At 47.6% G+C, this 27,627-nt stretch overlaps 8 protein-coding genes across 8 annotated transcripts; 5 read left to right on the top strand and 3 right to left on the bottom strand.

The window, feature by feature from the left end:
- Positions 1-601: 601 nt before the first annotated feature.
- F5147DRAFT_709593 (uncharacterized protein) lies at positions 602-3,270 on the bottom strand. Its single transcript, XM_041438208.1, has 10 exons — positions 2,817-3,270; positions 2,690-2,758; positions 2,520-2,605; positions 2,390-2,469; positions 2,287-2,339; positions 2,084-2,229; positions 1,924-2,026; positions 1,486-1,873; positions 968-1,430; positions 602-920 (listed from the first exon to the last, which is right to left on the bottom strand). Exons 1-10 carry the CDS (start codon positions 2,904-2,906, stop codon positions 782-784), a joined length of 1,617 nt encoding a protein of 538 aa, XP_041289699.1. The 5' UTR covers positions 2,907-3,270; the 3' UTR covers positions 602-781.
- A 308-nt stretch (positions 3,271-3,578) lies between these two features.
- F5147DRAFT_709588 (AMP deaminase) lies at positions 3,579-6,852 on the bottom strand. The gene is made up of 15 exons (XM_041438207.1): positions 6,650-6,852; positions 6,396-6,588; positions 5,923-6,339; positions 5,684-5,871; positions 5,615-5,628; positions 5,454-5,562; positions 5,158-5,398; positions 5,078-5,112; positions 4,849-5,029; positions 4,606-4,792; positions 4,480-4,541; positions 4,138-4,418; positions 4,043-4,078; positions 3,855-3,995; positions 3,579-3,801 (listed from the first exon to the last, which is right to left on the bottom strand). Exons 1-15 carry the CDS (start codon positions 6,782-6,784, stop codon positions 3,715-3,717), a joined length of 2,307 nt encoding a protein of 768 aa, XP_041289698.1. The 5' UTR covers positions 6,785-6,852; the 3' UTR covers positions 3,579-3,714.
- A 71-nt stretch (positions 6,853-6,923) lies between these two features.
- F5147DRAFT_317883 (carbohydrate-binding module family 48 protein) lies at positions 6,924-8,887 on the top strand. The gene is made up of 2 exons (XM_041429199.1): positions 6,924-7,862; positions 7,914-8,887. Exons 1-2 carry the CDS (start codon positions 7,009-7,011, stop codon positions 8,797-8,799), a joined length of 1,740 nt encoding a protein of 579 aa, XP_041289697.1. The 5' UTR covers positions 6,924-7,008; the 3' UTR covers positions 8,800-8,887.
- A 3,319-nt stretch (positions 8,888-12,206) lies between these two features.
- F5147DRAFT_762778 (uncharacterized protein) lies at positions 12,207-12,610 on the top strand (the record flags this gene model as incomplete). Its single annotated transcript, XM_041440600.1, has 3 exons — positions 12,207-12,392; positions 12,447-12,553; positions 12,587-12,610. Exons 1-3 carry the CDS (start codon positions 12,221-12,223, stop codon positions 12,608-12,610), a joined length of 303 nt encoding a protein of 100 aa, XP_041289696.1. The 5' UTR covers positions 12,207-12,220.
- Positions 12,611-16,463: 3,853 nt separating this feature from the next.
- On the top strand, positions 16,464-18,900 carry F5147DRAFT_639897 (uncharacterized protein). Its single transcript, XM_041433015.1, has 6 exons — positions 16,464-16,662; positions 16,810-17,529; positions 17,581-17,836; positions 17,880-18,335; positions 18,391-18,510; positions 18,562-18,900. The coding sequence occupies exons 1-6, from the start codon at positions 16,518-16,520 to the stop codon at positions 18,764-18,766; spliced, it is 1,902 nt and encodes a 633-aa protein (XP_041289695.1). The 5' UTR covers positions 16,464-16,517; the 3' UTR covers positions 18,767-18,900.
- Positions 18,901-19,767: 867 nt separating this feature from the next.
- On the top strand, positions 19,768-20,576 carry F5147DRAFT_747038 (Fcf2-domain-containing protein; the record flags this gene model as incomplete). Its single annotated transcript, XM_041439905.1, has 3 exons — positions 19,768-19,988; positions 20,085-20,304; positions 20,358-20,576. The coding sequence occupies 3 exons, from the start codon at positions 19,768-19,770 to the stop codon at positions 20,574-20,576; spliced, it is 660 nt and encodes a 219-aa protein (XP_041289694.1).
- An 802-nt stretch (positions 20,577-21,378) lies between these two features.
- F5147DRAFT_317807 (uncharacterized protein) lies at positions 21,379-23,140 on the bottom strand. The gene is made up of 3 exons (XM_041429198.1): positions 23,015-23,140; positions 22,284-22,949; positions 21,379-22,230 (listed from the first exon to the last, which is right to left on the bottom strand). Exons 1-3 carry the CDS (start codon positions 23,108-23,110, stop codon positions 21,412-21,414), a joined length of 1,581 nt encoding a protein of 526 aa, XP_041289693.1. The 5' UTR covers positions 23,111-23,140; the 3' UTR covers positions 21,379-21,411.
- A 50-nt stretch (positions 23,141-23,190) lies between these two features.
- F5147DRAFT_317774 (P-loop containing nucleoside triphosphate hydrolase protein) lies at positions 23,191-27,625 on the top strand. Its single transcript, XM_041429197.1, has 13 exons — positions 23,191-23,430; positions 23,481-23,543; positions 23,594-23,643; positions 23,694-24,132; positions 24,184-24,823; positions 24,877-25,599; positions 25,653-25,811; positions 25,863-26,035; positions 26,087-26,728; positions 26,777-26,896; positions 26,951-27,064; positions 27,117-27,357; positions 27,406-27,625. The coding sequence occupies exons 1-13, from the start codon at positions 23,236-23,238 to the stop codon at positions 27,555-27,557; spliced, it is 3,711 nt and encodes a 1,236-aa protein (XP_041289692.1). The 5' UTR covers positions 23,191-23,235; the 3' UTR covers positions 27,558-27,625.
- Positions 27,626-27,627: the final 2 nt, after the last annotated feature.

Raw genomic sequence — 27,627 nt, 5'->3', positions numbered from 1 at the left:
TTAAATCACGGGTTTGTTGTTCGCCGGTGCCAGCGCTTACGGTTTGCCTGTCAGCATCTGATATAAGTAGCTGCTGCTTATAATTAATCTGAAAACAGCATTTGCGCCAGAACCACCCCCTGAGAAGAATGGAAGCTCTTTTGACAGCCCAATCATGTCCCCTGAGACGGGGTGTGATGATTTAACACACAAAAGATGACTTCTAGTTTCGGGTGGCACCCGGTTGTGGCACCATTATATATGATGGGCCTTCTTGAAATAAAGTTTACATTGCAGCAGTTTCACTGTGGAGTGCAGCACGTCGATTCAGTTGGAGGCAATGTACGGCATGTACCATGAGGCTCTCTCCGCATGTCAAATATTACGATACACCAATTTCCTCTTCATACTTGCACTGCCAGGGAGGACTCCTGAGTGCTTCTGGATTGAAACTCTCAAATTTGTAGTGGCGTCCGGTGCATATGACCCTGAAGGCCGCATGCGTCAGGGCCGGACAACAGGTTCAAACGTTCGATAATTCCACGATCGAAGGCCGTCACAAGTAGAGGCGATTGGAGCATTTCCCGAGACTCACAGAATGCACGGTCGAAACACAAAAACTGGTACCGACTTAAACGTGTGGTCACATTATTAATACAATCATAAAGCGAGTTATGGAAGTCTCGGAATATTACAGGGCATAAACTCACTCAAACAGCGTAACGCTAATAATATCCCTCAGGGTATTCGTGTTACGGGTTCGAAAGGTTTCTATCGTATGGAAGTCCGGTCGTCGTCATCATCATACATAAACCACTTGATCGTGGAGGTATATCGCTCGTGGCGTGTATTTCAAGGGTGCGTAGTCCATACGCTCCTCAACGGATGAATGAAATTTGGGATGCTGGTAGGGAATAACGCGACCTTTACCCAGATGGCAGCTGTCACCTAGAATTAAATAAGTTCCTCGCAGCGACAAGTAGCTCACCTCCATTTCTTGTGCCATTTGCCATGCGCATCTTGCCATGCCCATGGAAGGGGCAAGATTTCAAGAAGCCACCAAGCCTTCTGAAGCTGCAACTGGTCGAACAAAGGAGCTAGAGCATCGCAAGTTTCAGGATTTGGAGGTGAGGGTGTAGTGGGGGGACCGGTGGAAGAGCTAGAAGGGGCGGGTGAGGGTACGGCTTCTACGAAAGAGGACACAACATCGATAGACACAGCACTGAGACGGGAGTTGTCCATCATCAGTTGTGACTTGCCGGTCGGATCCTCAGTAGCAGGAGGCGTTTGCGAAGTAGGAAAGCTTGATAATGGCATGCCAGCGCGCTCAAGAGCTTCTTCATCAAAAAAGATGCCACAGTTAGACAGGATGACCTGCTCAACCATCCAGCGAAGAGTGATTTGCGCCAACGAGACTTTGACAGAGTTCTCAACACTTCCGCCACCTATGTCTGCTCATACTGTGTTCAAACAGAATTTCCAAGAACAAAACTTGTGGACGCTCACCACTATGACATCCCGAGAACCAGACTTCCATAACATCTGTTGGCAGTGTCGGCTCTGTGTCAGGAATGTCGAGCACTTCCACACTTGTCTGGTCCTTGACGATGATGATTTCCCCAGGCTTATCAATAATAATCTCGGTTGTGCTTTGCTGGCGCAAGATTATCTTGGTGAAACCACGCTTCAGTCCTTGAAACCTCTTCTTCCCCGCGAACTTCTTCGCACGTTTCATACCTCGAAGGAGTTCATTCTGAGATGAACCAATTTCATCGGAAACATTGTCTTCCAAAGCTGTAACAACTTCAAATAACCTTGACATCTCGACAAATTCCGGATCAGGTGTATCTGTGTGGGGCCGACGGTAAAGTTCTGGCAGGAATTTAACGCGGTGCTATTGAAGATAGTCAGCACCAAGTTAAGCGGGTAATGGGCTTAATAGACCTCGTCGAGAGCCAAAGCGTGTCGAAATGTCTTGATCAAGGAATTAGAGTCTGCGAATGGGAGTGTCTGACTCCAGAGCACTCCAGTGCTTTGTACGGTCTCCCTGAAAACAAAAACAAAAGTTGGTTGTGGGTGGCTGGACATACTAGGAACTACTTACCAGACTCCTACGAACTCCACTTTGACGTCACGCGAAAATGTCTGCTTAAATCCTGCAGCAAGCGCATCTGCTTGTACGCCAGTCGTCTTATATGCATCGTAGGCAAAGCTAATTTGTTGGAGGTCGGATTTTGGAAGCAGTCCAACCTGTGATGAAGTCTTATTAAGGAAAGCAGCTCACATCTATGATCAACAATAACTGACCTTGTACAACATTCCCGCCAACGCACGTGCGGTATATGCTCCTCGGGAAAAACCTGCCTTGAGTTCAGTGAAATCTGTCGTACTGCCAAGGCAAATGTCTCACCGAAAAGACAAATCTTATCACCAGGCAGGTAGTTATCCATCAAGAATCTGTAACCTTCCATGACATGGGCGTCCAGATACCTGCATATACTCAAGCAACGTCGACCTTTATTTCAGTCTACCGTACTCACCACGCAAATGCCTCATCCAACATCTTCGCGAGCCAAATGAACATGGGGGATACCACTCCAGGAGAAAAATACGTCCCAACACCAGCCTGAATAATAAGAGTGGATTTGAGTTCCCTTGCTGCGACTCGCGATCACATAGTGCAGTCGCTGGAGTTTATCCGTGTACGTACCTGGTAATAGCAGAGTTGGCTATCCGTCTCTTTCTTTAATAATGAGACGAACTTGACGACATTCGTATTCTAAGGGTGTGCCATTAGTATCTGTATTCGCGATTGTATATGATTTTTGGAGCCTCACCGACGCATTGTAAAGCCCTGCGGTACCGTCAAAGCATGCAACCAGAATCTTCGGCTTCCTCGATACCTGGCTTCCGCCAGTGTTTGACATGATATCGAGCGGTCACGAACGAGAAAGTGGGAATATGCGTTCTATGGGGGTGGGGGTGATGTGGTGGCTGACAGTGGTAGGAATACTCTACCAAAATTTACGCAGGGGTGTTATCAACTCGGAGGGGAACGTGAAATCTAAACCGAAACGAGACGGCTTGATTTTTGTAGCCTCCGGGGGAGGGGGCACAGGTGTACCAATCTGGTGTTCGGGGTTTTTCTGATCGGATGGTCCTAGTTGAAACGGTATATGTATCAGAAGCAGGAGCCTCTAACATCATCATATCGATTTGCTTGTGATCCACAGCTGCCCATTGGCTCGAAATCAGATATAATGGTAGGTTCTGGTAAATACGTAAAGTAGCACTAGTCAATAAATGTCATGGGCGCTAGGCTCGGGCCGGCACAGAGAGAACAGCGGAGTTGACTGTTCGCTTCAAAGTCCGGGATGTTTCAAATTGCTCCACTCAGTCGATAGTCTATCATGTTCCAAGCCTCGTGTAGTCCTCGTGTAGGCGCGACTCAATTTTGCGCCTTTCTGCCCCATATAACACTCCTGTTTCACAACCTGACTCACGCACACAGACAAATACGGCTCACTGGGAGGCGCTTGTACCAACCTTTCCTTGGCCTTGGAACTGACAGTTCTCTTCGTCAGATGATCAGCCCCAGATCAGGCATGGCGGAACTATGTCATGTGAGAGCACAATCTATATCTGGAACTTTGAGAAGCTAGTTACATTTGTCTAAGAGAAAATGGGGTACTTCCAGTGCCACTATCACCGAACGATGCCAGATCGGGCTTTCGACTATGCGGAGTGCTGTTTCCTGATCATCGCAAGTTCCTCAAGTAGCGTGCGGTGCCGATATGCTAGTCGAAGATTTGGCACGTTTGTCTGTCGTCGGTGAATACATAAATAGGTCGAGTATATGGAAATAGCTCGCTTACCTTATGAATATCATTGCCTGCAGCGCCTGGTAAGTACCACTCTTGACCGAGCCAATGTCTTTTGATCTCCATCTCAAAGCCACTTTGGATCACAGAGTTGCGAGCGAGCTCTGCTAGTGAACTTTGAGGAAGCTTGTAGATCTGTCATGTAGGTAAGCCACTGGATTGGTAATCGGTAAAAATATTACATGGGCTGCGACACTGTACTCTTCTAGTAGCGGTTCCTGTTACCACGATGTCCGAGTGAGCGAACAACAACGGTGTATCAGAGTTGGGGGTTCACCTTCGTAAAATGGAATTGCAATGGGTCATCGGTGCTTAAACTCACATTCAACCCGACTTTGAAAAAGTCAGGAAGTGGATTGCGCTCATAGGTCAGGAACAGCGCATTGTTACTCAAGGGACTCATAGCTAGCCCAATTTGTTTCAGGTAGAATAAGTACTGCAACGCGGGAACTTTGCGAAGCAGAATTCCATGTGAAATCGAGTGAGATGTAAGAAAGGCTGCGGTCAGGTGATCCGTGTCTCCTGCTTCACCAGCGTGAGGCCGGAATACGAACGTGTCTGCGTGGCAGTTAATTTCACTGGTTTAAACTTAAAAGGCAACGACACAAAAGAAACTCACTGAACCCTCGTGCTTTACGCCAGTGGTTCAAGCTAGCTGTATTTGCATACATATAGTACATCCTGTGACCGTGGTTATCCGATATTCAATTGACGAATAACAAATAGTAGATAAGTGCTTACTCACCAATAAGAAAACGGAGGATTCTGCTGGGAGTCCCAGAGTCGAGGAAAGGGGAATTTGCGGTGGAATCGACGTTCCGCCTTAGATTCGTCGTCCACGCTGTCGAAGCCGACGACACGTTGCAAAAATACATGAAGCTCTGGGTGCGACTGAGGATCCTTTGTGACCTCAAAGAGCGGGCGGAAGACATCTATAATCGCAGTACATTGTTGAGATGGATGAAATCATGGAACAAGAAAAACTTACTGATGACAATTTCCTCAAATGTGTCGATTGCGCCAGTCTCCTTGTATACTTGATACAGTCGAGGAACTTGAATGAGCCAGCGAACGTTGTGTGAGAAGAGTTCATTTTTGATGATCCATTTCGCAAGCTTGTCCCACTCATCCACGGATCTACCGTAAATACTGACACGCCATTCGCAGTTCTAAGGATATGGTAAATATTCCGAGGGTCACAGATGGGGCATTCGCACCTGGTATTTACTCTGCTCCACGTCATTCATGACCTCTGTGACATGTCAGATTGATGCGGGAAGAGCATCATAAAGCACACCTCTGGTGATCTCAGCGAAGTATCTACCATCTATCTTATTATCGATTTTCAGGAAAATTTCTCTCAGCCTGGACTCGCCGATTGGATTGTACTTCAGGTTAAATTTATCGAATCGATGGAAGGAATCTTGGTGGGCATGCATATCGAGCGTATTGATGGACAGATCGTATGCGCTCAGCTTAAGCGACTGAAACACTTGTTCCAGCGTCAAGTCTGTCCCATCACGGAAAATAACAACGTCCTAAAGTGGCGAAACGTCTGAGCAGTTGATGTAACACAGGTGAATTTATACAAACATGAGGGCTACGTTTCATCTTGGATTTGATGAACCGCAAGAGGTGCTTCTGATTCATGCAACTTGCTAGATGGACGTGCGTGTCCACCTTTCGCACATTGTAGAAGTCCCTTAAATCACTTAAATCAGTCTATCACCTTGTATGTACAACGGAGGAAGCACCTGTGCGGCACACTCTGCAGACGAATACTTCATAAATGTTTGGAATGGATTTCGGTAGTTTTCACGCACCTTCATGTCAGCTAATTCCTGAGATTCGTTTAAGAGACTGTACATCTCGAATTTGCTCGCAAGATACTTGAGCCTACGATATGCCATGCTTTTCGCCGGACCATCGGAGATAACACCCAGGACATAGTCTAGATCAACGAAGTACTCCCTGATAGTGGGTATATCGAAGAGTGGTTTCTTGGTTCCTGCTGGGAACAAGATTGAATCGAACTCCTCTGGCAGAAAGGGAGCAAAATTACCATCAGCATTCGTGTATACTTGATACACGCCTTTGTCATCTATTTCAAACACCCATTCGTGATTACTGGGTATTTGGCATTGAGAGAAGTCGAATTCGTTGTCCGGTGTGAGGCGACCATCTGCGCTAATGACGGTTTCTTTTGCAGTAAAGTGCCAGTGAGGTGGAGGTGGAGGAGGATATATGACCCAGGGCTCGTGAGGGCTATTCGCGGATGCAGCTGAAGATTGGTTAACATCGGGTTTGACCCCAGAAACATCCGCCAGGCCCTCAGTCACGCCATGAAAGACACCGTCGTGGTCTCTGGGGTTATCCCCCAGCCTCTGTAAAGATTTCGTGATATATTTGTCGCGAAGTTCAAGGCATTTCTGAAAAGACTGGACAACACGTGCAAGCTCTGGAGTCATCATGGCGTCCACTGTAGAGACATATAACCCTGAGGGGCCAGATTAGACACGTCAAATAAAGACGAACTGTGGTGCTGAGCATCCGAAACCTGTTCTTTATCTTCATCGTCAGAGAAAGGTGACGGGTGCAACTCTTCAGTCGTTTGAATTTGAAGGGCTTCACGAATGGAAGACAACTTGAAACTGTTGGATAGTGTACTATCTGCCTGAGGATGCGCGACGTCGGAAGCGCGTCGTTGAGCCCATTTTTGTTCCTCCATCTGATTATTTCAATAATATTATAAGAGCTCAATGCATGTCTATCGGAAAACACGTTCTCACTTGTTGGAGGCTCTTTTCATCGGTATAACCATAAAATCCATCTCTGGTTTCCGGGATAATCAAGCCAGAGCTCGATTCGACGACAAAATTTGTTGCTGGGGTGAGTGGCAAGGTAGGAGATCCATTTCCACTCATATTTGGAATCTTCAGTAAGAATATTTGGTTATGTGAACGTGATGGTTTTACTTAGAGTGCAATGATGGCATTCAAAGTTATTTATATTATATATTATTGTTATCGGGACTTATCCCTTCGATAATAAATATTGTAACCTCTTCTTGACACCATCGAGCTCAATAATTGCAACGAGGACGAAAACGACGTCTTCAACGACGAACAAGGACGGACATCATCGTGAGATGGGAAATACTGCATCAAACACCAGTCAAAGTTCACGCTCACCTGTCCCGAGCAGAAGAATTGACTCATCTGCACGCCGACAAGCCCCATCACATTCACCATCACCCAATCCCCATCAACCCCATCGCTCGTTACGGACAAAGAAAAAATCGCTCGAACTTCCTGATCTTGCCTCTCTCTCGCTGACACCAGCAGCATCATATCACAACTCTGGGAATTCTTCCCCCTTATCACCTTACCGTCGACCACTGAGAACTACTTCCCCAATCCCGATTCCGAATCCTGCTTTTAACAATGGAACAATGAATAATGCCTCAAATACAGGCACTTCCCCTCGCGGACGTCGGCCGGATTTGAAAACCGCAAACAGAGTTACTGATACGGGAAACTACTCCGCAGAACTACTCTTAGATCACCCTCCATCCACGCATATCCCAGTGCATCATAACCCTCGCACGCGAGGGAGCCCTTACTTCAGAGGCGCACCTTTGCAATATAATTCCACTCATTCTTTTCCTGTGCGCGGTCAGTCTGCTCAGCCTCGTATGCAAGAACTCTATGCCGAAAGTGAGATTGAGGCATCTGAGCAACCTGATCCATCTGGCTTCGTCCAGGAGACCGTCCATTCAACTATCCCGCTTGCCCTTCACAAAGCGGAGGAGGAGATGGCCATATCGGCAAATGCTGATACCGACGGGGAGAACGGCCAACTGAAGAATCGACCAGATCAATCACATGAGGAACCAAAAGAACCCGTCTCTGTGAAGATTACATGGAATGGGGGTGGGAAAAGTGTTGTCTTGGTTCGTGCTGGAGACGATGATTGGAAAGGTCGTCTGCCTATGGAGCCCGAGTACGTCGTCTCCTTTGTATCCTTTGTCCTTTTGTTAATAGCTTGTGATAGCGATCCATCGAGCGACAAATCATGGTCCGCATGGGTACCGCTCTTGCCTGGTACTCATCATATTCGATTCATCGTTGATGAACAGTGGCGGGTAGCAGATGACTTGCCAACTGCCGTTGATGATGAAGGTAGTCTTGCAAATTACGTTGCTGTTCCTATCTCCGGGTTGACTCCACCCCACGTGTCGTCTGTTGCCCCTGCTACACCGGGGCGCCCTCCACACCCTCATGCGCACTCCTTCTGGTCAACAACAAGCTCTACTCACGGCTCCATTATGGATACAAGCGATTCAAAGGGTACGCTTGCAAAGTGGACCGATGATATCCCCGCAGGGCTTATAGCAGCTGCTCGGGAGGAAGAAGCCTACCTAGCGTACACAGCCGGTCCCGAGTACGATCAGACCCCTTATCAATATGTCCCTACTCCCAACATTCCACCTGCGCCCGGACTGCCACGACATCTTGATAAACTGATACTGAATGCGAAACCCGGGCAGTCTCCCGCAGGTAACAGGGGCAGGGAACGTGATCGGGAACGTGAACGTGAAAGGGAGCGCGAAAGCAAACGACGACAAGGACGATCCCTTTTGGGGATGACGAGCACTGTTGCTCGTGAACTTCACAAGGAGGAGAGGACAGAACTAGAAGCTCCTGCAATTCCTATCACTACGGCAAGCGGCACGGATGTAACCAGTGTGCATTTGGCAGCCCCTGCGCATACTCGGTTGGGTCTTGATGGTCCTGGGCTCAGCGATGATGCTAGCGTTCTTCCTGTTCCATCTCATGTTGTCCTGCACCACTTGAGCACCAGTGCAATTCGCAATGGTGTTTTGGCCGTGGGTAATACCACACGATATCGCACGAAGGTTTACATTTTCGTATCATAGCATCCATCACGATTACTGACCATGAAACCGCAGTATCTCACGACCATCTATTATAAACCTACATGACGATTTTCGATTTATCTTGCCTTTCCGGCTGGTACAGTTGCATTTGTGCAATCAGGAGATCGGCCTGAATGTGGCACAATAATTCGACAATTTTTAGATCCTCGGTCTGCTATCTCGACGGCCTCCGAAGGCCTTGTGTTGAGGTATCATCATCACACGCAATTGTTGATCCATTTTCGCTATTTTCTTTTCTTTTCTGAAGCTGGCTCTTTATATCTTCTACTGCTCTTTTGTGATGACCGCTTGTACGACGCTCTATATTGCTGCACCACGACAGACCAGACATACATGATGGACTAACCTAGCTACGATCTCAACATATTAGAATACCCACCAAAATGTATCTTCCGTATGTCTGGAAAATTGTAAATACAGTTGGATTATCTACTACTGGGATAAAGCAGCTTCCTCGATATGCCTAATTATAGTATATCACTCGTCAATAATAAACTAGACGAAATAAACTGTCAATTCAGTCGCTGGGGCAGCCCACCAATTCCGAAGTTGCCATGAAAATTATCAAACCTTCTTCGTGAGTACTACGCCGTTTTCCTTTTCTCGCACACTGCTTTCTAGAACAGCTCGCAGAGCACCGCGTCACTAGTCGTTGTTTGTTGCGGTACATATAGAAATTCTTATTCTAAAACTTTCTACTTGGGTTCGGCCCTGGCTGCGATGTCGATCTCGGGGAAGCACGGAGTTTGAATATTTGCAGTTGCCGATTGTGCCGCTTGGCTTCAAACTACACTTGAGTCATACCGTATGGTCCGATACCACCCCTTCACATAGCACACGAACTAGATCATTAAAATGATACTATATTCTGCAGTACTTTTGCCGCAGATGCTTGCACTATAGGCCCATCAGCCGTCTGAACCTCTCAGGGTATGTCAACGGTTAACGTTCAACCATCGTGGCGTCAGTGAAGACGAAACCACCCTGGAAATAGTTATGATGACATACATCAATGACACGGTAATAAACTCACTTCTCTGCTCCGTCTCGCGAAAACAATGAGCAGTCTTGAGTATACCGACACAGTCGGCAACTGCAAATTTCAAACTCCATGCTTTGTCTGCCGAGATCGACCGTCATCTGCGCACGGCAGAATGGTTATGAGTCTATTCGGACTTTCACCTTGCAATTGCTCCGCGGCATGTAGTTTCCTCGTGGCAATTTGTTAGTGAGGCGAGTAAACACAATATTTTGATCCAGCGAACACGGATTGAATATTGAATATCAGATCTGTGTAAGATAGAATGAAATAATCATGTGATTATTTTTATGACCATGTGGAAATCCTGTACAAAAATAAACTATTTCATATTACATAATATCCAATTTTCCGAGAAAATTATTTGCCGCACCTTGCTTCCAAGAAGTCGTTGAGCATAGGGGGATAGATATCGGTACCAGCCGCTCAATGAAGAGGGGATTTGATCATAGCGAAATAAAATTCGCAGCATAGCATGCATCCTGGTCAGTTTTCCCAACAGCGACACTCCATACCGTTATCTTGTACTCACTCTTTCCCATATTGGCAATCGCCTTGGTTTCTACTCCCACCACGTATTGTCCAGTGGGGCGTATTCTCGTCACCGTTGAACGTTGGAGTGCGGCGGAGCTTACTATCGATGAATCTAAAATTCATTCATGATTGCCTCCGATTTCGAAGACTGTCAGGACCCGGTCACTGGTTTATTCCTGAAATATCAATGTTTGGCTTGGACAAATCAAAGCGTGCGCGGAGTTCCTTGTACGTCGGCATCGGGGGCTGCGGCAACATATGTGGCATATGCGTCCGGAGGAAAAAGAGTTCGAATAGAGGAGCCACACATTATCGTATCGAGAGCCTGAAGATGGCCATATCGTCCTCGCACAAGCCAAGACATTGTACAACATAAACATCACATTACGGACACAGATACATGCAGAACGCGTACCTGGTCCATGTTGTCGGTGCTGTCCACCATAGGGCTTGGCCCTAGCGGATAATACCACCAAGGATCAAAAAATGACAGCACACTGATGGAGCTGCCTGATGTCCTTTTTTGCGTCGTTATGTGAGCATCTAATGTTTTTTTGACTGTTAGAGCCGAGAGTGCCTTTACTTGTGGGTGCTAGTCATGGCGCAGCGGCTTCGCTCGTCGACGCGTCATCGATCATCATTCGGCAGCGGCTCCATCGGCCAATTGTGATATGAGCTAAGTGGAAATTGGGTCTTACTCGCTATCACAGGATTTTGTCTACAAGAGCACACTTGGCTTCCCGAAACCAAACCAATCACAATATTCCAAAGGTCTCGGTCAAAATCACATTCACCATCGGCGGCCGTCGCATCATTGTTGACCCTTCTCTAACCAGACTTCTCGAACATTGTCGCCTATTTCAGTAAGAAATCGGGCATTGCTTTCGAGATTTGTTTTGTTTTCCACTGTGGCTGTAAGTCCATGTGCCTTGGGTCAATTATGAAAGACACTTACGTGCTGAATGACATGAGCATAGCATCACGGAGTTTCGAAAGTCCATATGTGCCTTCCCAAATTCGATTTACTCAGAGCAAGCAAAGCCCCGAAGTGTGTGTGTCTCAAAAATGAATGTGGACAGCCAAACGATCGACGAAAATCGGGGTTCGAATGTGGCTGGTGGGTGCTGCGGACTCCGAGAATTGCCCGGGCTAACCTACGGCTCCGATCTAGCTAACGTTAGTACATAGTTGATCATCCAATGTGCATAACTGGTGACCGCTGCATAGCCTTGGATGCGACACATTTGTCCCTTTTTCATGATGATCATCCCATCAATGACAATACACGTGTCAGCTGATATTTCTACCAAGTAACTCCCGAGTCGCTGACTTCATTAATGCGTTTTCGCTGTGGTAAAATGCAGGAGTAATTATGCTGGAATTAATGCTTCTCGCCTATTATGACATCATATTTCGGTATCTTGCCGACTCCGAGCCCGAGTCGGTCGCTATATAATCACAGGCGGATTGTAAGTCTTGAGAGTAATACTAACACGAAAAACTTTAAACCTGCGCAACGTGCAGCACTGATGTATAGTTCGTAAAAGCACTTGATAGACCTGTCATCAAACATCAGTTGACTCACCACGGTCCGATTCAATCTAATCAAACCTTGCGCTGGTAGTATAATCGGTGGGCCGCCTGAAAAATAAGCCATCTAGATCTGGACCCGCGCTATGAGGTTGAAATGAGATTCCTAAGCTTGGACTTCGCTTGATAGTCCAAAAAAAACCGAGTTTACGAAACTTGCGTGGCGGGGTAGAGGATGTTATAAAAGCAGGCTTCTAAATCCACCTGTAGACTTCACCCAACTGTGCGATTGCAACTATGCATCTCTACCGCGGTGCGCAAAGCTACCAACGTCCTCCGAAGCAAAGCAAAATTGCATCGCAGAGGCAGTATCGGGTCAAAGAGGGCGACGGGTTTCAAGAACTTAAAGACGTGATCCGCTCGGTGACAGGGGAGACTCCCCAGACCAGGCGCGAAACCTTGAAGAAAGGTAGGCTTGCTTCACAACACGTTCTGCTTGCATGATCGCTTATCCCCTTCACAGCTGCACAACTCCTGCAGGATTTATCGAGAGAACATGGGGCAATTTCTAGGCATGAGCCGCTCCCGCCCTTGGAATACTCGTCAGCATCACCCTATGAAGCTGACCAGGTATCTCACACGACTTATGGTACGCGTTTTCAGCTCGTCGGCGACAGGATCTCATAGACAACCCTAGAACCTCTTGTGATTCCCAACAACGAGACATGGACAAACGCTCTTGCGTCAAGGACAAGGAACAGTAGCCCAATGTCAGACACATCGGTGACGAGCTCAATGCTAGAGTATCAAGGCCACCCTCAGACAGAGATCCACCATGTTATCGGTGGTGGGGACAACTGGAGTTTGGTTCAACCAACCCCTTCGCAGTTTCGACACAATTCGTTCCCCGGACAGTGGAACGACATGTCGCTCATTCACTCGAACATAGATCGAGTTCCATACTACTTAGGAAGGGTAGAAATAAATTAGGTTATATATCGGAATTCGAGGAATCCTTGAATATTTTGAGTACTTGTAGCATCCATGATCTATTACTTTTACAGATTCACCTACCTTGTAGCTTCTAGTCGACGTATTTATTAGACCCATATACCCTTGGCATATACCCAACGAGAGGACGGCAAAACCGTTCGATATCCTGGATGCTCCATGACAAAATAAGCCACTATACTCGCATCAGTCACAATATCCACATGCAAAAATAGTGCGTACTATATCGGTAATCCAAACGTATCAGCTGAGATCTTATCCATATCAGTTTGAGGCACGCAGAAAATACTGTGGAATACATAGTGAGAGTTTGTGTGCGCGTCCTTACCAAAGGAGTGTCAAAAATGACATAAGTTAAGATCGTTAACCTCACTCTAATCTGCGAACGTAACATGATCACCGCGGTGTTCTTGTTGCAACAATCATCTTTCGAAAATACATCCCGAGAAGTGCGAAATGCAAGCGCGCGACTGCTGCCGCCAACACATAACGAAGAACAAACCGTGTGCATTTGGATGATAGAGCGGAATTATGCAGGGGAAATGGGGCGATGTCCAAAGTTAAGGCAACGTAAGATGACTGCAGCCCAGGGCACGACGAATCACGGGTTGTGTTGGGATGTATTGATACCCCTTGCTGTCAACCCATTGCAGGGGCCATTCCATAAGATGGTTGAGAGCAGATGAGTCGTCTAGCAACCAACCGCATTGAATAGCATCACCTCAGGGCCCTATCACGATGATGGTGCATTAGTGGAAACATACAACAGACGCCTCCAACACCGTGACAACAGGGAACGTAGACTTGGGATCAAAACCTGCGATGACGAGACTTCGTCTGGCCTTGTGTATAGGAAACCATCTTCGAAAGGTCAGACAGCCGCCCGTTTGTAGAAGGCGACCGATCAAGTACGATTTTTGATCCAGAATCAAAAACACCCATGCACACGTGGAGCGACGATTTTTGATTTTCGACAATTAGAGCGTGAACCCAACAAGCGGACGAGACTAGCTGATCCGGAAAGAATGGAAATCGAGAAGAACCGATCACTGGATCAGTAGAAAAGTTAAAATCACGTGGTGTTACTGGGTTTTGCCGGCGAACTTCAAGTTGCAAGTCTCTTTGGTAAAACTTGGCACAAACCAGAGGGTACTACAGAATAAAACTGTTACAATGCATGTGGTACAACAAGGTTTGCTCAGCCCGACGCCGCAAACCGATGTATGATGGTGGTTTAAACTTTCAGCTCTGTCACATCAGTGGTAGATCAAATCTTCAGAATGAGTCAAACAGAGTTCGTTGCACAGGCGAGTGCCAATTCAGGAATTCACCGTACATATGCGGGATAGTAAACCGAAAGCTCGGCTCTGTCAGTGTATAGGGTAAGTCACGGTAGCAACATCGACTGATTATTTCTTGCCTTGGCACCACAACTTGAACGTTGTTCGATTTACAACTTGCAAGTCGCAATCAAAGTGAATGCACCTCACAGGACAATCTGGTCGCTTGCGGATGTGAAGTTGCTTTTTGACAACGAGGGTACGAATGCATGCACTCTACTTCGAACGCTTGCCTGCACATACTAAAGAGAGATGCTGCCGCACCTACCCTCACGTGATGATGTCCTTTCTATTGAAAATTTTAATGTTCACTCTGATCTCAAGATTCAGAGTTATTTACCCAAAATCATGGAGGAACGTTACGTGGCAGTAGCATTCCGATGAAAAGGAAGAAGTGAGTAGGATCCCAGTACTTGGCCCGCGGAAAGATCTAGTTGGACCTGCATCCTGGTGCGAGTATCTTTCTGGCATCGATAGGCATCGCCTGGACATCCTCGGAGGCCCGTCATCGTCGTTCCGAGATATACACTAGTTACAAACCTTAGCAGTTTTATGAGAAGTCGAGGCACAGTATGATCGAAGAACGTTCCAGTGGCCAAAGAGGGTACCGTACAAATTTGCTTCAAGAGTACTAGTTTCGACAATGTATCAATTCACACGCTCCTTATAATTGTCAACTTCACCTTTCTATTTGTTTGGACAGAACGTGCTCCGTACTACGCATACGCAATCGTTGGGCTGTGTAGAAGAGACCATCATTGTGTTTATGTTTCCTGGAACCTGAGAATGTGGTTATCATCCCTGATCAAGGCCTCAGATCAGAAAGTAGGGAATGCGAGTTGCCAATTTAAAGACTTAGCTGAGCCGGATCAACCCCAGTGAACCATCGGACATTAACCTGCAGGGGTGCCCAGGCGCCCAGCTGTCAGGACGTGCGAGAAACACGATGTTGTGTAATGACAAGTAAGCCTGGGAACTTGTGGTATGTGGAGCGCATGCGTGTGCTATTACTTGCGTGTTATCAAAATTTTCAGCTTCACCAACGAGGCTTGAACTAGTGACCCTACAGCCGCGTCAGCGCCTTCGTTGGACATCGGTGTCGACATGGCGGCTTTATCGCATTTCCTCTATGTAGCAGTCAAGGTTTCGCCCTCTCATCAACACCGGCTGAAACCATGGCCTATCCTCGATAGGGCGACCTAGTGCGCGTACCGCAAACTTTGAATTCTACATTCCTCGCACTCATTTTGCAACTATCATTTCGCAACGTTTACATTTACTATATGCTACTTGCAGGTGCAGTGCGCCAGGTACTAACAGAAGTTTACATGTCGTCAACACAGGTTCTCTTGTTCTCTTACCATCACGTTCCTTTGGTACAACGCTACTGCAGCCGCTATTAACCCACTCGAAATCTGGTCCTGAACACTTACGTTTCCTCCATAGCAGCACCTGCCTCGGAGTCTTTGCAGCAGCAGCACTGTGGATCAAACATTCGCTCAGGGTTCCTCGAACATTGTTTTCGGTCAAGAACACCATCCAGGCTGTCGTGGACAGTACCTCGTACTAAGTGTACGCATCGCGTGCTTCTCGAACCATCCAAGTGCTTTCGTGCTGTGCTTGGATCGCTTGTTAACGTTTTTGCGCTATCATTCGTATTGCAGGGAGCGTATTGTATTCTACAGTAGCCATAAGCAACATGGTGTACACTGGGCTCGCATGATAGCGACGAATACATACAACTACAACCTCATTTTAAAGCTCGTTCAACTTCAATCGAGGAGCCCGAAACGGACAACTTGTCTAGGTCATTGTTGCCGTTCGCGAGTGCAAGTGCGAGGATGACGATGCTCGATGGTGGTGGTACCGGCGCAGGCTCCCTGGGTCAAGACCAGAAATATCGATATTGAATAACTTAGTGACGGCGTGCGTTGGCGGCGGTAAAATGTAGAATGAGTTTGGCGGAGGACGACAGTGGTCGCACAATGGCGTGGGCGCCAAAAGCACACCTTCAGTCACCAGAGAAGGATCCTGGATGGGGGCAGCGAAAGAGACGGCCGGGGTTTTCGTCCTTAGTACTTACGTTGCGCCACATGTACTTGCCTTATTTTTAGGACAACCAATAATGTTACGTAACAAAACTTAGTTGTACCCCGAGGCCAAGCCCGACGAGGCTGGACGCGTCAGCTGGTGACTAGACTGCCCGGCCGGGCCCCAAACTCGAAGTGTACGACGACTTTATCATGTCTAATACGACAGCCGGCGACCTCGCGAAGCTCACGGTCCCTCAGCTCAAAGTGTTATGCAAAGAACGCCGCATTGTCGGGTATTCGAAACTTGGGAAAGCTGCTCTGCTCTTGAAATTAAACAATAATGATACTACCCGTGGTGATACTCAGTCTCAAGCTGTCATTTCGATCCAACCATTAATATCGAAAGCAACAGCACTAGAACATATAGGTCACCCAGCCGACCTAGCTCCTGCACGCTCCACTAGAGTTCCTGCTCTCAATCATACTCGCAATGCACAGACAGCAAACAAGGACCTTACAGCTACATCCGCAGAAAAATCTGCCCTATGCAAAGCACTGCCGGTATCTGGTCCGGTGGATCACTCAGCTGCTAACCATTGTGCATCACCGACGGTTGTCACTCCATCGACTCCTGACGCTCCCAACGAGAGCCAGAGCGCGAAACGGCCCCGTGTTTCTGCTATATTCGAGTCCACGAAAAGACAAAAGCCCTCTCTTGTGAATTCCGCATCTGTCTGTGACGCCAACTCCTCTTCAAGTTCCACGAAGTTACCCACGGGTACTGGAACCCTCAAAGCAAGTGCTGGTCTGACTTTGGTCACCGAATTCCCGGGGCCGGCTGGTCATCTTCCAGACAACTCTAGTGCTAGTGCTTCATCGAACGCAGTACCTATCATCGTTCAGCCTCAAAATATCAACCTCGTTCAGGAAGGTTCTAAAACAAAACTTCAAGGTCGATTCAAACCTCCCGTTTTCACGACAACTCCAATTATCGCTAGTACATTACTGACCTCCCGGCGAGTTTCCCACAACGCCTCTACACTCCCAGATACTTTTAGCCTTGAGAGCGCCCCCATTTCAATACCATCCTCAATGAATATTACACTTCCGCCTAAGCTATCCGACAGAAAACGGGTTCAAAGCTTGGCAGTAATCCTCTCTGCACTCACTGATCAAGATCGCCAGACTTGCACCATGGTTTCTCGGACATTTCGATATGCGGGTAAGATACAATTTGGAAGTTTGGCGTACCTCTAACAATATTTTCATACAGTGTACCTTTCTGCCACACGTATGCTCACTCAGAAGTATCATGGTCGCCGTCTAAACCAAATAATGAAGCGCCATCCACAAAACACGACGAATATGTGGCCCTACCTGCGTCAGCGTCAGAACGAAGTGGCTTTCTGGAGACATGCATTCCAAAATTCTTGGGTTGGAAGGTACAACTCTTTGCTTGGAATTGACCCTCTGTCTGCACGCCTCTGGGCGAGTGCAGATGATGAGAAGCAGGTGGTGGTGGCACTGAGGTATGCTGTTTTTGATTCAGGACAGAGCGCGGTCAAGCATTAGGTTTAGATTTATCCTCACAAGACTTTGGTTCACGCTCTCTGTCGGAAAAAATGGGCGAGATCCATCGGCATGGCTAAAATATGTTGTGGAAGATGCCCAAGAAGTTGTGAGAGGTGAGATCTGGGCCATCACGATTCGAGATGGAAATTCGTTATACGAGTTCTACGTACTGGAATCCACTTGCGAAGTCATCGGCCGGGCACTCAACGCTCCTCAACTTGAAGTCTACTCATCTGGTTTGCGCGCCGACTGGTCAAGATATATAGCGTCTCACACTGGTATCTCTGCGGGGCCACATAATTTATTCTTAAAAAATCTTCGATGGGCGAATTACGAGGAATACGACCGAGGAATAAGCAGGCACTGGCTACACCGCATCTCTTTTGAACCCGACGTTGGCTTATCGAAAAAGGCGGTCGCTGAGCGATATGTCCTGGCGTGTGTGGTTGCCAATAGGTGATCTACTGAATGAGATGACTCAGTTCGGAACATATTGACAGTCGGCAAACAGCATTAGTGGCCAGTGGATGTCATCTAACCAGATGGCGCAGGAATTCGCAGGTCTGCCGCCTCGAGTAACCCCGACAGCTATCAGAGGCGAAACTCCGAAGATCAACCTTTACCTACCAGCGTAAGCAGTGCTTTTGTGCTTTCGCTCAGTGCGCTCAAGACTCCTTCATAGCCACCACCATGTCGAGAGCGTTCACTTTACCACGCCAAAAGGTGTACCATTTCATCCGGCTCTTGCCGTCATACAGACCCCAGCAAGAGAGTACATCGTCTTGAAGGATAATGGAATGCAGGTCGGATGCGAAGAAGATGGTGTTGCAAATGTGTGGATGCATGTGCTTGGATGCGACAGAAACGGTATCGCGGTTTCTGAATGATTCATGATGCAGCCAAAATTCTCGAAATAATTCCCGCTACCTTTAGGTAGTGTCTTTCCGGTCATCCCCGTACTTGCTTCATGCTCATCTCCTATCGTTATGTCTCCCACTTTTGAGGGTGTCGATGTCGTGGCTTCGCACGATCTCTCTGCTTCGTTCTCTTCTGTAACATCGCAAATTCTCATTCGGTGTCTTGGACGTAGCTACCAAGGATGTTCACGTGTTTGTTCCACCTGTTATTTGCGAGATTGCGATTCTTCTATGAATGCAGTTGGTCTTCAGATTCAGTTGTTGGACGTCGTAGGTTCTCGGATGTCTGCGAGACCCCTTCGTCACCTTTTCGCATTCATAATATTCAGTATTCGATGGACGAATTAAGACATTGTGCATCTCATCCAGACGCTGCTGAGAAGGCATGGCACCAACACACTTCGCGAAACGAACAGGGCCAGATACCTTCTCGAATCACTGAGACACCCTCGCGGCCTAGCTTCAGATCCCCCATGCGATAATCAGATTGTGGGGTGTGACGTGGGACTAGGGACTAGGGGTGTATCTGGCGGTGGTACATGTGACTTCTGTGATCGGGGGTGGCTGCCATCGTTGTGATTCGATCTGCGAAACGGTTCGCCTTTGGGAGAAATCCTCGAGGTTGCACAAGAACAAGGCTGAAACTGTTATTGCAAAACTTAAATACCTTCGCATTCGCAAATGTGGCTATGCACCTCATAGGGGAGTGAAAGTCCTGACACACCGTCACACGTTGCGCGAGAGTGCTATGATGCAATGCATAGTGTGTGCGCGATCGCAAAGCAATGTGACTACAATTTGTTTTTCATAATCTGCCCTATTTCACCCTATCGACGACGTTACAAACAGAAGATAAACAGATCCCATTGTACCACACCATAGTGGGTTTTCACTGGGTTTGAGCTCCCCTACTCTGCTATGTCAATCCTGTCGATGCAGCGATTCAATGAAACGTAAAAACAACGAAAGGCATGGCGTCAGGCAGTTCTTCGTCTGACTCTAGCTCAAATTCATCCTCCGATAGCGACTTGGATTCGGACTCGTACGATGAAGAAACCACTTACTTGCGGTCTCTGTTAGACAACGCAAAATCAAATGCTCGACAGTCGGCTAAATTGAAAAGGGCACTCCGGGAAAATGAGTTTGGTGACGGAGAAGACATTATCAAATTGGGTGGCGGCGAATTGGAAAGGTAATGCATGTTATATGCTTGATTATTTTGCTGAGTTTTGCTATAGACCATTGCCGCCGCCATTGGATCCCGGGAGCTTCCCCCTGCATATTTCAGTGACGCCCCTGCTACTGTACGAGAAACAGCTATCTCTGGAACCATTACTCCTGCACCCCCTCCAAAACCAAGCTGGTTTGACCTTCCAGCACCCGCTGAGGCCGATCTCCCTCGATTGCATCGTGAAATCGAGGCTCTTCACCTGCACAATCAAATTGACCCCAAACGCTTCTACCGCAAAGACGACGGCGATGGGAAGAGTATCAAAAAACATTTTGCTGTAAGTCCCAACACAATCTATCGTATTGTAGAGGCTAATTTTTTAAAATTTAGATTGGTACTATTGTGACTACAAACACGCCATTCGGCACAGCAAGCACAGACAACCTTCCTCGTGCTCATCGCAAAAGAACTTTGGTCGACGAGTTAGTCGATGATGCGGAAGCGCAACGATATGCGAAGAGGAAGTTCGAGGACTTGCAGGCGGTGAGGGGCGCGAGAGGAAAGAATACCTCACATCGAAAGAAGGTGTTGCGCAGGCCGAAGTGGTAACTACATTCTCCATGCGCCAGTTACATCTCACAGTAGCAGCACCAAAATTCACATATGGCGCAGACTTATGGTTCAAACTAATATTCCGCAACTACTCGACAAGAGAACAGAGGGTATCCATAGGAACGGCTAGCAAGAATACAGAGGATAGCCGCGCTAAGTATCACTGGTGCTATGAGAACTACCAGTGCTACTGACCTTTTAGACACGCAAGCCAATGTACTGCCCACCCCCACATATACTAAAATACCATCTAGGATCCGACCGCAAGCACACCGTATACGAAGCCGAGGTCGTACGTTGGGACTTGAATGAGCTTTCGCTAATATGCTCGAGTAAAAGTCGTGTCATTCACACAGCATCCAAGCTTCTATTTTTGCAGAATCCCTTGCCAGTGAAACTCCCTGTGTTGTTACTCCGCTTCATGGTGAGGAGTTTTAAAATGATTTTATCTCAAAAGGAACTCACAGCCGACGTTGAAGCCGAAGATATCGAGTTTGGCATTCATGAGCAGGAGTTAGCACTCGATGTAGATGGAGACCTTGCGGAGGAAGATCCCGAAGGCCTTGATAGTGATGACGAAGATGGCCTCAACGCTGAACTTGGCATCGATATCGAGGAGTGTGATGGTAACTTCTGGAGTTTGCTCGACGACAAAGCGTCACGTGTCAACATCCGATGCGTCTTGCAGACCCCTAGAAAGAGGTATGCTATTGTCTGTGTTGGAAATGGCGAGCAACTGTTGTCCACTTATTTCAACGATGTACTGAAGTTCGGAGGAGGACAAGTATGGTGGGAACTAGAACGAGACGAGTCTAGGTACATGTAAGTTAGGCTAGACGTCAATGGCCTCAAGTTTGTCAATAGGGCTTGTTAGTAAATTCGGATCGCCATCGAACGTCGCGCGTTCCACGTCTGCAGTGAGCACATAAATCCTCTCCTTGTCGATCCACATGTCCTCCAACTCTGAATTAGCACAATCAAACTTTCTGTCCGAAAATAGGACCTGGACGTAAGGCAGAGATGTTGTCAAGCTCTCTCCAAATCCACCGGCACTGATGTATGTCGTGGACGGCTCTTTCACCACTCGTCCCAGACCCCGCCTGTTTGTCACAGCTAACGGGCTAAAGTCCATTAGATGTAATATAAACTGCGAGTTGTGCGTGCCGACAGGGAGTGTCTGCAAGACTCGATTTCCGTTAATGTGAATTTTGAAATGAGATGGGTGCCGGAAGATACGAGTATTTGAAGGGCCCCAATGTTGCCATGGTATTGGCGTTGCTGCTACCATTTCGTTAAGGTCGAAGAAAATCCTCGTGGAAATGATGAAGACTTGAGTACTGAAAAATAAACCGGCACGAGTAGAAAGCACAGTAAAGCATATGAGTCGATGTGTAGGGTCTGAAGTGCACATCGTCGCTTGGGCTTGCATATGCGGCTGTGAGCTATACCCAATATCATCTATCGGAGAAAGGCATCGTAGCATCAATGGGATGGGCATCAGGAAACATGCCAGCAATTCCGGCGTCTGGGACATGTTCTCAATTGAATAGAGATTCAAGTTATCGGTTATAACCAGTAGTCGATTGTTGCCGAGGAAACAGAAATCAATTGTGGCGCGGGATCGGTTGGGTACTGCACCACTGAGGATGCTCTAAATTCAGAATCAACCGTCAAGTCTTTAAACTATCTCAAACCAAAGCTCACACTGGATGTTGTCGAGTATTTCCAGTCCCAAATCTGCAGCTGCCACACACTGTCCAACGAAGTCCAATTTTCATCATCCAAGCAACGCGACAGAGCGATATGCCTCCCAAAACCTTTGAGCTTCGCATTTGTCGTTTCAGAGTGGTTTTCCGAGTCGTCCGACAGAAACAGTCTCTCTCCAGCAGCCTGAGGGTGAACGCCATCACCATCTAGGGCTCCAAGGTTAATATAGACGGTCTTGCGATGAACAACATAAGCGACAGCGATCAGGTTTTGTGCTGGGTCCATAAAAACATCAAGGTTGTATGAGTGTGGAACCGAACACAACGTTCCTGGAAGCCAGTTTCGCTGGATTGACTGTTGTGAGGGCTTTGGAAGTATCGGAAAAATCATGGCCGTATCTTCGTGTGTGTTCCACAAGCAGAAATGCCCATTAGCAACAATGTTTTCTCGAGATAGCGGTGCCCTTATTATGGTGACCGTTTCGAAAGAGTGGGTGTCAACCTTGAACCATGCGTGAGCTTTGTCTCTCAAAAGTTGCAGACGCTTAGAAATAGGTATGCTATTGTCCGTGTTGGGGATAGCGAGCAACTGTTGTCCACTTATTTCAACGATGTACTGAAGTTCGGAGGAGGACAAGTACGTCTTGCGAAGGGTTCTACATATCTGCAAGAGGATCGTCAGAATAGCACTGTCTATCTAGAACAACGATAACTTGAATGGCGACCCACAGATGTACACCGAAGAATATCTCGGTAAGGAAGGAAGCTCAGAATGTAAAACAAAAGTTCTTCAGCAAGAGACAGGAACCCTGTTTTGGGCTTCATCTCGTTATCCTCACTATGTACTAACAGTACTTCAAGTTGAAGGTGCCATCCCCTGATTACATAACCATTTTATGGTTATCGAAAAAGTCTATACTGCAACTTTCACCAAGACAGCCTGACGCTTCATGGACCTTAAGCATGAGCGACACAATTCCAAGGCGCGCCGGTCCACAGCAGGCTCGAGGAAGAAGGGGAAGTCGCGTCGTAAAAGCAACGGTGTCATCCCTACAGCTGATGTCCCTGATCCCAACGCCGCGATCCTTGAATACAAGTCGCTCGAAGATAAGGAGCGCGACAGAAAAGAGAGGCTCGTGAGAGAGGTCTGCCCGTTACATTATTGAAGGCTAGGAGACGCTGATACGGGCCGAAGCTTGCAGCACAGTCAGAATCCAAAGTATCGAGACAGAAGCGGAAGAGGTTGGAAAAGTATGTTGTGCGTCAATCTCTCTGCCTTCTGGAAAAGTTGTACAACGGTACTTGCAGGAAAAAAAGCTAAGAAAAGAAGAGAGACTTGTGATTCTTGAGAAGCTAGCGTATGTGAAGTTTCCGCATTTCATCGTCGCATCTTTACAGAGGTTTGTAGCCAGACACAAGCTCAAACTTCAAGCCTTGATCTTCAATCGTCATCTACTCTTGGTACAGGAGCCACCTCTACAGCTCGAGAACGCCAGGAAAAGCTAGAAGATAAGGAAGTGCGTCATGCCATGGAGGGCCATCCCAATAAACGTCGACGGCGCCATAACGATTTCACTATTCATGAATACGGAGATAGCGAAGACGAATCCGACGCGATGGATGTAATTGGATTCGTTGAGAAAGCTGATCAAATACCAGAGCAACATGATGAACACGAACATGAGGGGCTAGTCACGAAGGAATTCTTCACGGACCCTCCTACGGCTTCGACAGTCTCGCAGCCAGCTGAATCCACATTCACCGTTGGTGGAGCACTCAAACGGAATCCTGATGGTTCTGTCGTGGCACCCCTAGTCGTGAATAAAAAGAATGCAAAGAGTCGAATGGTATGTATGCCCTAACCGAGGAACTTTCGAACTGATTTATTTTCTCGGAAGACCTCCTTTCCGAGCTGGAAAAGAAGGATACCACAGACAGGGGCTTCAGAACAGGAATCAGACTCATCGTTTGACAGCTCTGATTCGGCCTATGATACGGATGAAGAACATCACGACGACGATCGAGAAGGGGACATCTCGGCGGTAGGTTCAGACGAGGAAGAAAAGTGTCCTCCACCTGCCAAGAGACGACTTGGATTCAAGGACTGGGCCGTAAAACAGCTCAACACAGCGAAAGGCCACGATATTACTAAAGGGACCCCATCGTTACTCGAAATCAAGCATCCAACCGCACCTGCATCTCAAAAACGAAAGTCGACATCGTCACAGCCGAATTCAATGCGCGGTCCCCTGGGTGAAGACCTAAAGCTTCCCTCTACATCTTTTGCCGAATGCATGACGAAAATCCAAGAAATTTCCTCTAAATCATCTTCTAGAAGCATAAAGTCGGTGTCTGTCATTCGTCCCCTTGATATCCAGGAGTCCAGGATGCAGTTGCCTATCATTGCAGAAGAGCAGCCCATCATGGAAACCATAATGCTCAATCCAGTGGTGATCATTTGCGGTGAAACTGGTAGCGGAAAGACTACTCAGGTTCCACAATTTCTCTACGAAGCCGGGTTTGGCGATCCCACTGGAGGTTAGTTTGCATGTACGAGTATATCTCATGATGACTGATGTTGATGTACGCAGAAAACCCGGGCATGATAGGCGTTACGCAGCCAAGGCGAGTTGCGGCAATGTCGATGGCATCTCGAGTGGCTCGTGAACTATCCTTGACCTCCTCCCGCGTATCATACCAAATCCGATACGATGCAACTGTATCTCCTTCAACTACGATCAAGTTTATGACCGATGGGGTGCTTTTGCGTGAACTTGCCACCGATTTCTTACTCTCAAAATATTCGGTGATTATCATCGACGAAGCGCATGAGCGTAGTATGAACACCGATATCTTGATCGGCGTCCTTAGTCGGGTAATCAAACTACGCGAACAAATGTGGAAAGATGGTACAGAGGGTACGAGACCATTACGGCTTATAATCATGTCGGCGACCCTACGCGTCGGTGACTTCGCAGAGAATCAGACCCTCTTCTCGTCGCCGCCTCCAGTTGTCAGTGTTGATGCTCGCCAACACCCTGTAACAATACACTTCAATCGGCGGACGTCTACTGACTATGTCCGCGAAGCAGTCAAGAAAGCGGCCAAGATTCATGCTCGTTTGCCACCGGGAGGTATCCTCATATTCTTGACAGGGCAAAATGAAATCCAGGGCGTCTGCAAAAAGCTCGAGGCACGATATGGCAGAAAAGCTCTGGAAGCAAGAAAGAAGAGGAGACAAGTTGTCCAAGCTTCTTCTATTTTTGCAGAATCCGTTGCCAGTGAAGCTCCCAGTGCTGTCACTCCGCTTCACGGTGAAGAGTTTTAGGCAATAATCTAATGATTTTATCTCACAAGGAACTTACAGCCGACGTTGAAGCCGAAGATATCGAGTTTGGCATTCATGAGCAGGAGTTAGCACTCGATGTAGATGGAGACCTTGCGGAGGAAGATCCCGAAGGCCTTGATAGTGATGACGAAGATGGCCTCAACGCTGAACTTGGCATCGATATCGAGGAGTGTGATGGTAACTTTTCGATAATTTGATGTTTGACAAGCTCAAGTAACACGAATCTAGTCCCAATGCACGTCGTTCCCTTGTACTCACTCTTGCCGAGCGAGAAACAAATGCGAGTTTTTGATACACCACCACCAGGCTATCGTTTGGTGGTAGTATCAACAAATGTCGCAGAGACCTCCCTTACGATCCCAAACATACGTTATGTAATCGATTCTGGTCGAGCGAAAGAGGTACGAGCATTTCTATCGATAGTGAAAAGCACACTCTGACAGTGTATAAAGCGACATTATGATATAGCGAGCGGTATCCAATCTTTTCAGGTCAGCTGGATCTCCAAGGCTTCCGCCGCCCAACGAGCTGGTCGCGCGGGTCGTACAGGTCCAGGCCACTGCTACAGGCTCTATTCCTCCGCTCTTTACGAGCATTATTTCGAGTCATTTTCACAGCCTGAAATCCTGCGCACACCGATTGAGGGTGTCGTTTTGCAGATGAAAAGCATGAACATCGACGCCGTTGTCAACTTCCCTTTCCCAACCCCTCCAGATAGACAGGTGTTGAAGAAGGCTGAGACGGTCCTCACTCGTCTTGGTGCGCTCAGCAGTACACCTCTCGTATCGCAAGCGGGGGTATCTATGTCAACGATCGGGGGCCAATTGACGCCTCTAGGGAAGGCAATGAGCCTGTTCCCGCTTTCCCCGCGCTTCTCTCGATTGCTTGCTGGGAGCCAACAACATGGCTGCCTGCCCTATGTAATCTCGATCGTGGCAGCTATGTCAGTCGGGGACCCTTTTCTTCGTGAAGATGGGTTAGACGTCGATAGCGAGTCCGATGGCGACGAAGGACCGGCACACATCAAGAACGCTTCCATCAGAGCGAAAGAGGTGAGGAGAGCCCGTCGGCGGACATTCTTTGAGTCTCAGCAGGTTCGTCTTTCACCTATCTGTCCAAACTTTTACTGAACACTAAAATAGATTCATGGATCGCTGGGCAATTTTAATAGTGACATTTTCAGGTTACTCTCGGTTGTCGGGGCCTATGAGTGTTCTGGAGGCGGTCACGAGTTTTGTAAGGCCCATTTTGTAAGGCCCAAGGTATGTCTAATAGTCATAATATCTAGCTCGCGGCAACATAATGGGAGACTACAGGCCATGGAAGAAATACGCAAACTGCGAGCTCAGCTGAGCAGCATCGCAGAAACAAATTTCCAAAACGCTGAAGTCCGCTTTAACACGAACATCCGACCTCCCAAAGACATTCAGGTAAGCGGTGTCTTGTCATGCATTCTCACTTAGGTGACATCAATTCGTTTAGCTCAAAGCCATCCGTCAACTGCTTGCCGCGGCATTTATTGATCAAGTAGCGGTACGGAAGGATCTTATACAAGAAAACTCGAGTGGAAAGCAGTTTTCGACTACTAAAGGTGTACCGTATGCGGCGGTGGGAGTACCCGGGGATGTTTTCATTCATCCAACGTCTGTTCTTGCAAATCGCCCTCCACCAGACTATCTCGTCTTTTCTGAAGTAGTCCAAACATCACGGACCTGGATCAAAGGTCTGTTTGTTGCCGCTACAAATCGGATACATGCTGACAAACACGAAGGGCTAACGGTCATAAATCCTGCATGGCTGTCGAGTCTGGGAAAACAGAGTATGTGCACGTTTTCGAAACCTTCCAGAAACAATGCGGGTGTGATGATGTCTATACCGCGGTTTGGGCCAGGTCAGTGGGAGCTGCCGCCCGTAAAAGTGTGATTAATATACAATTGTGTTATTCGATATGTATGCGATGCGGTCCAGAAATCACTACCTCACGTAAGGGCAA

This window comes from Suillus discolor, assembly GCF_016758755.1.
Source record: "Suillus discolor strain FC423 chromosome Unknown F5147scaffold_52, whole genome shotgun sequence".
Lineage (NCBI taxonomy): Eukaryota > Fungi > Basidiomycota > Agaricomycetes > Boletales > Suillaceae > Suillus > Suillus discolor.
This window is presented reverse-complemented; position numbering and strand designations above follow the sequence as displayed.

Coding starts and splice junctions, on each gene's coding strand:
- F5147DRAFT_709593 (XM_041438208.1), bottom strand. CDS start 2,906: ATGTCAAACACTGGCGGAAGCCAGGTATCGAGGAAGCCGAAGATTCTG. Junction 2,606..2,689: donor GCCAACTCTGCTATTACCAG/GTACGTACACGG, acceptor CTTATTATTCAG/GCTGGTGTTGGGACGTATTT. Junction 2,470..2,519: donor TTGGATGAGGCATTTGCGTG/GTGAGTACGGTA, acceptor GAGTATATGCAG/GTATCTGGACGCCCATGTCA.
- F5147DRAFT_709588 (XM_041438207.1), bottom strand. CDS start 6,784: ATGAGTGGAAATGGATCTCCTACCTTGCCACTCACCCCAGCAACAAAT. Junction 5,872..5,922: donor AGTATACACGAATGCTGATG/GTAATTTTGCTC, acceptor TCTTGTTCCCAG/CAGGAACCAAGAAACCACTC. Junction 4,419..4,479: donor GCGTAAAGCACGAGGGTTCA/GTGAGTTTCTTT, acceptor ACTGCCACGCAG/ACACGTTCGTATTCCGGCCT.
- F5147DRAFT_317883 (XM_041429199.1), top strand. CDS start 7,009: ATGGGAAATACTGCATCAAACACCAGTCAAAGTTCACGCTCACCTGTC. Junction 7,863..7,913: donor CGTCTGCCTATGGAGCCCGA/GTACGTCGTCTC, acceptor AGCTTGTGATAG/CGATCCATCGAGCGACAAAT.
- F5147DRAFT_639897 (XM_041433015.1), top strand. CDS start 16,518: ATGTCTAATACGACAGCCGGCGACCTCGCGAAGCTCACGGTCCCTCAG. Junction 17,837..17,879: donor CAGGTGGTGGTGGCACTGAG/GTATGCTGTTTT, acceptor GTCAAGCATTAG/GTTTAGATTTATCCTCACAA. Junction 18,511..18,561: donor ATCAACCTTTACCTACCAGC/GTAAGCAGTGCT, acceptor ACTCCTTCATAG/CCACCACCATGTCGAGAGCG.
- F5147DRAFT_317807 (XM_041429198.1), bottom strand. CDS start 23,110: ATGAAGCCCAAAACAGGGTTCCTGTCTCTTGCTGAAGAACTTTTGTTT. Junction 22,950..23,014: donor ATATTCTTCGGTGTACATCT/GTGGGTCGCCAT, acceptor ATCCTCTTGCAG/ATATGTAGAACCCTTCGCAA. Junction 22,231..22,283: donor AATACTCGACAACATCCAGT/GTGAGCTTTGGT, acceptor TTCTGAATTTAG/AGCATCCTCAGTGGTGCAGT.
- F5147DRAFT_317774 (XM_041429197.1), top strand. CDS start 23,236: ATGGACCTTAAGCATGAGCGACACAATTCCAAGGCGCGCCGGTCCACA. Junction 23,544..23,593: donor AGAGGTTGGAAAAGTATGTT/GTGCGTCAATCT, acceptor CGGTACTTGCAG/GAAAAAAAGCTAAGAAAAGA. Junction 23,644..23,693: donor GTGATTCTTGAGAAGCTAGC/GTATGTGAAGTT, acceptor AGAGGTTTGTAG/CCAGACACAAGCTCAAACTT.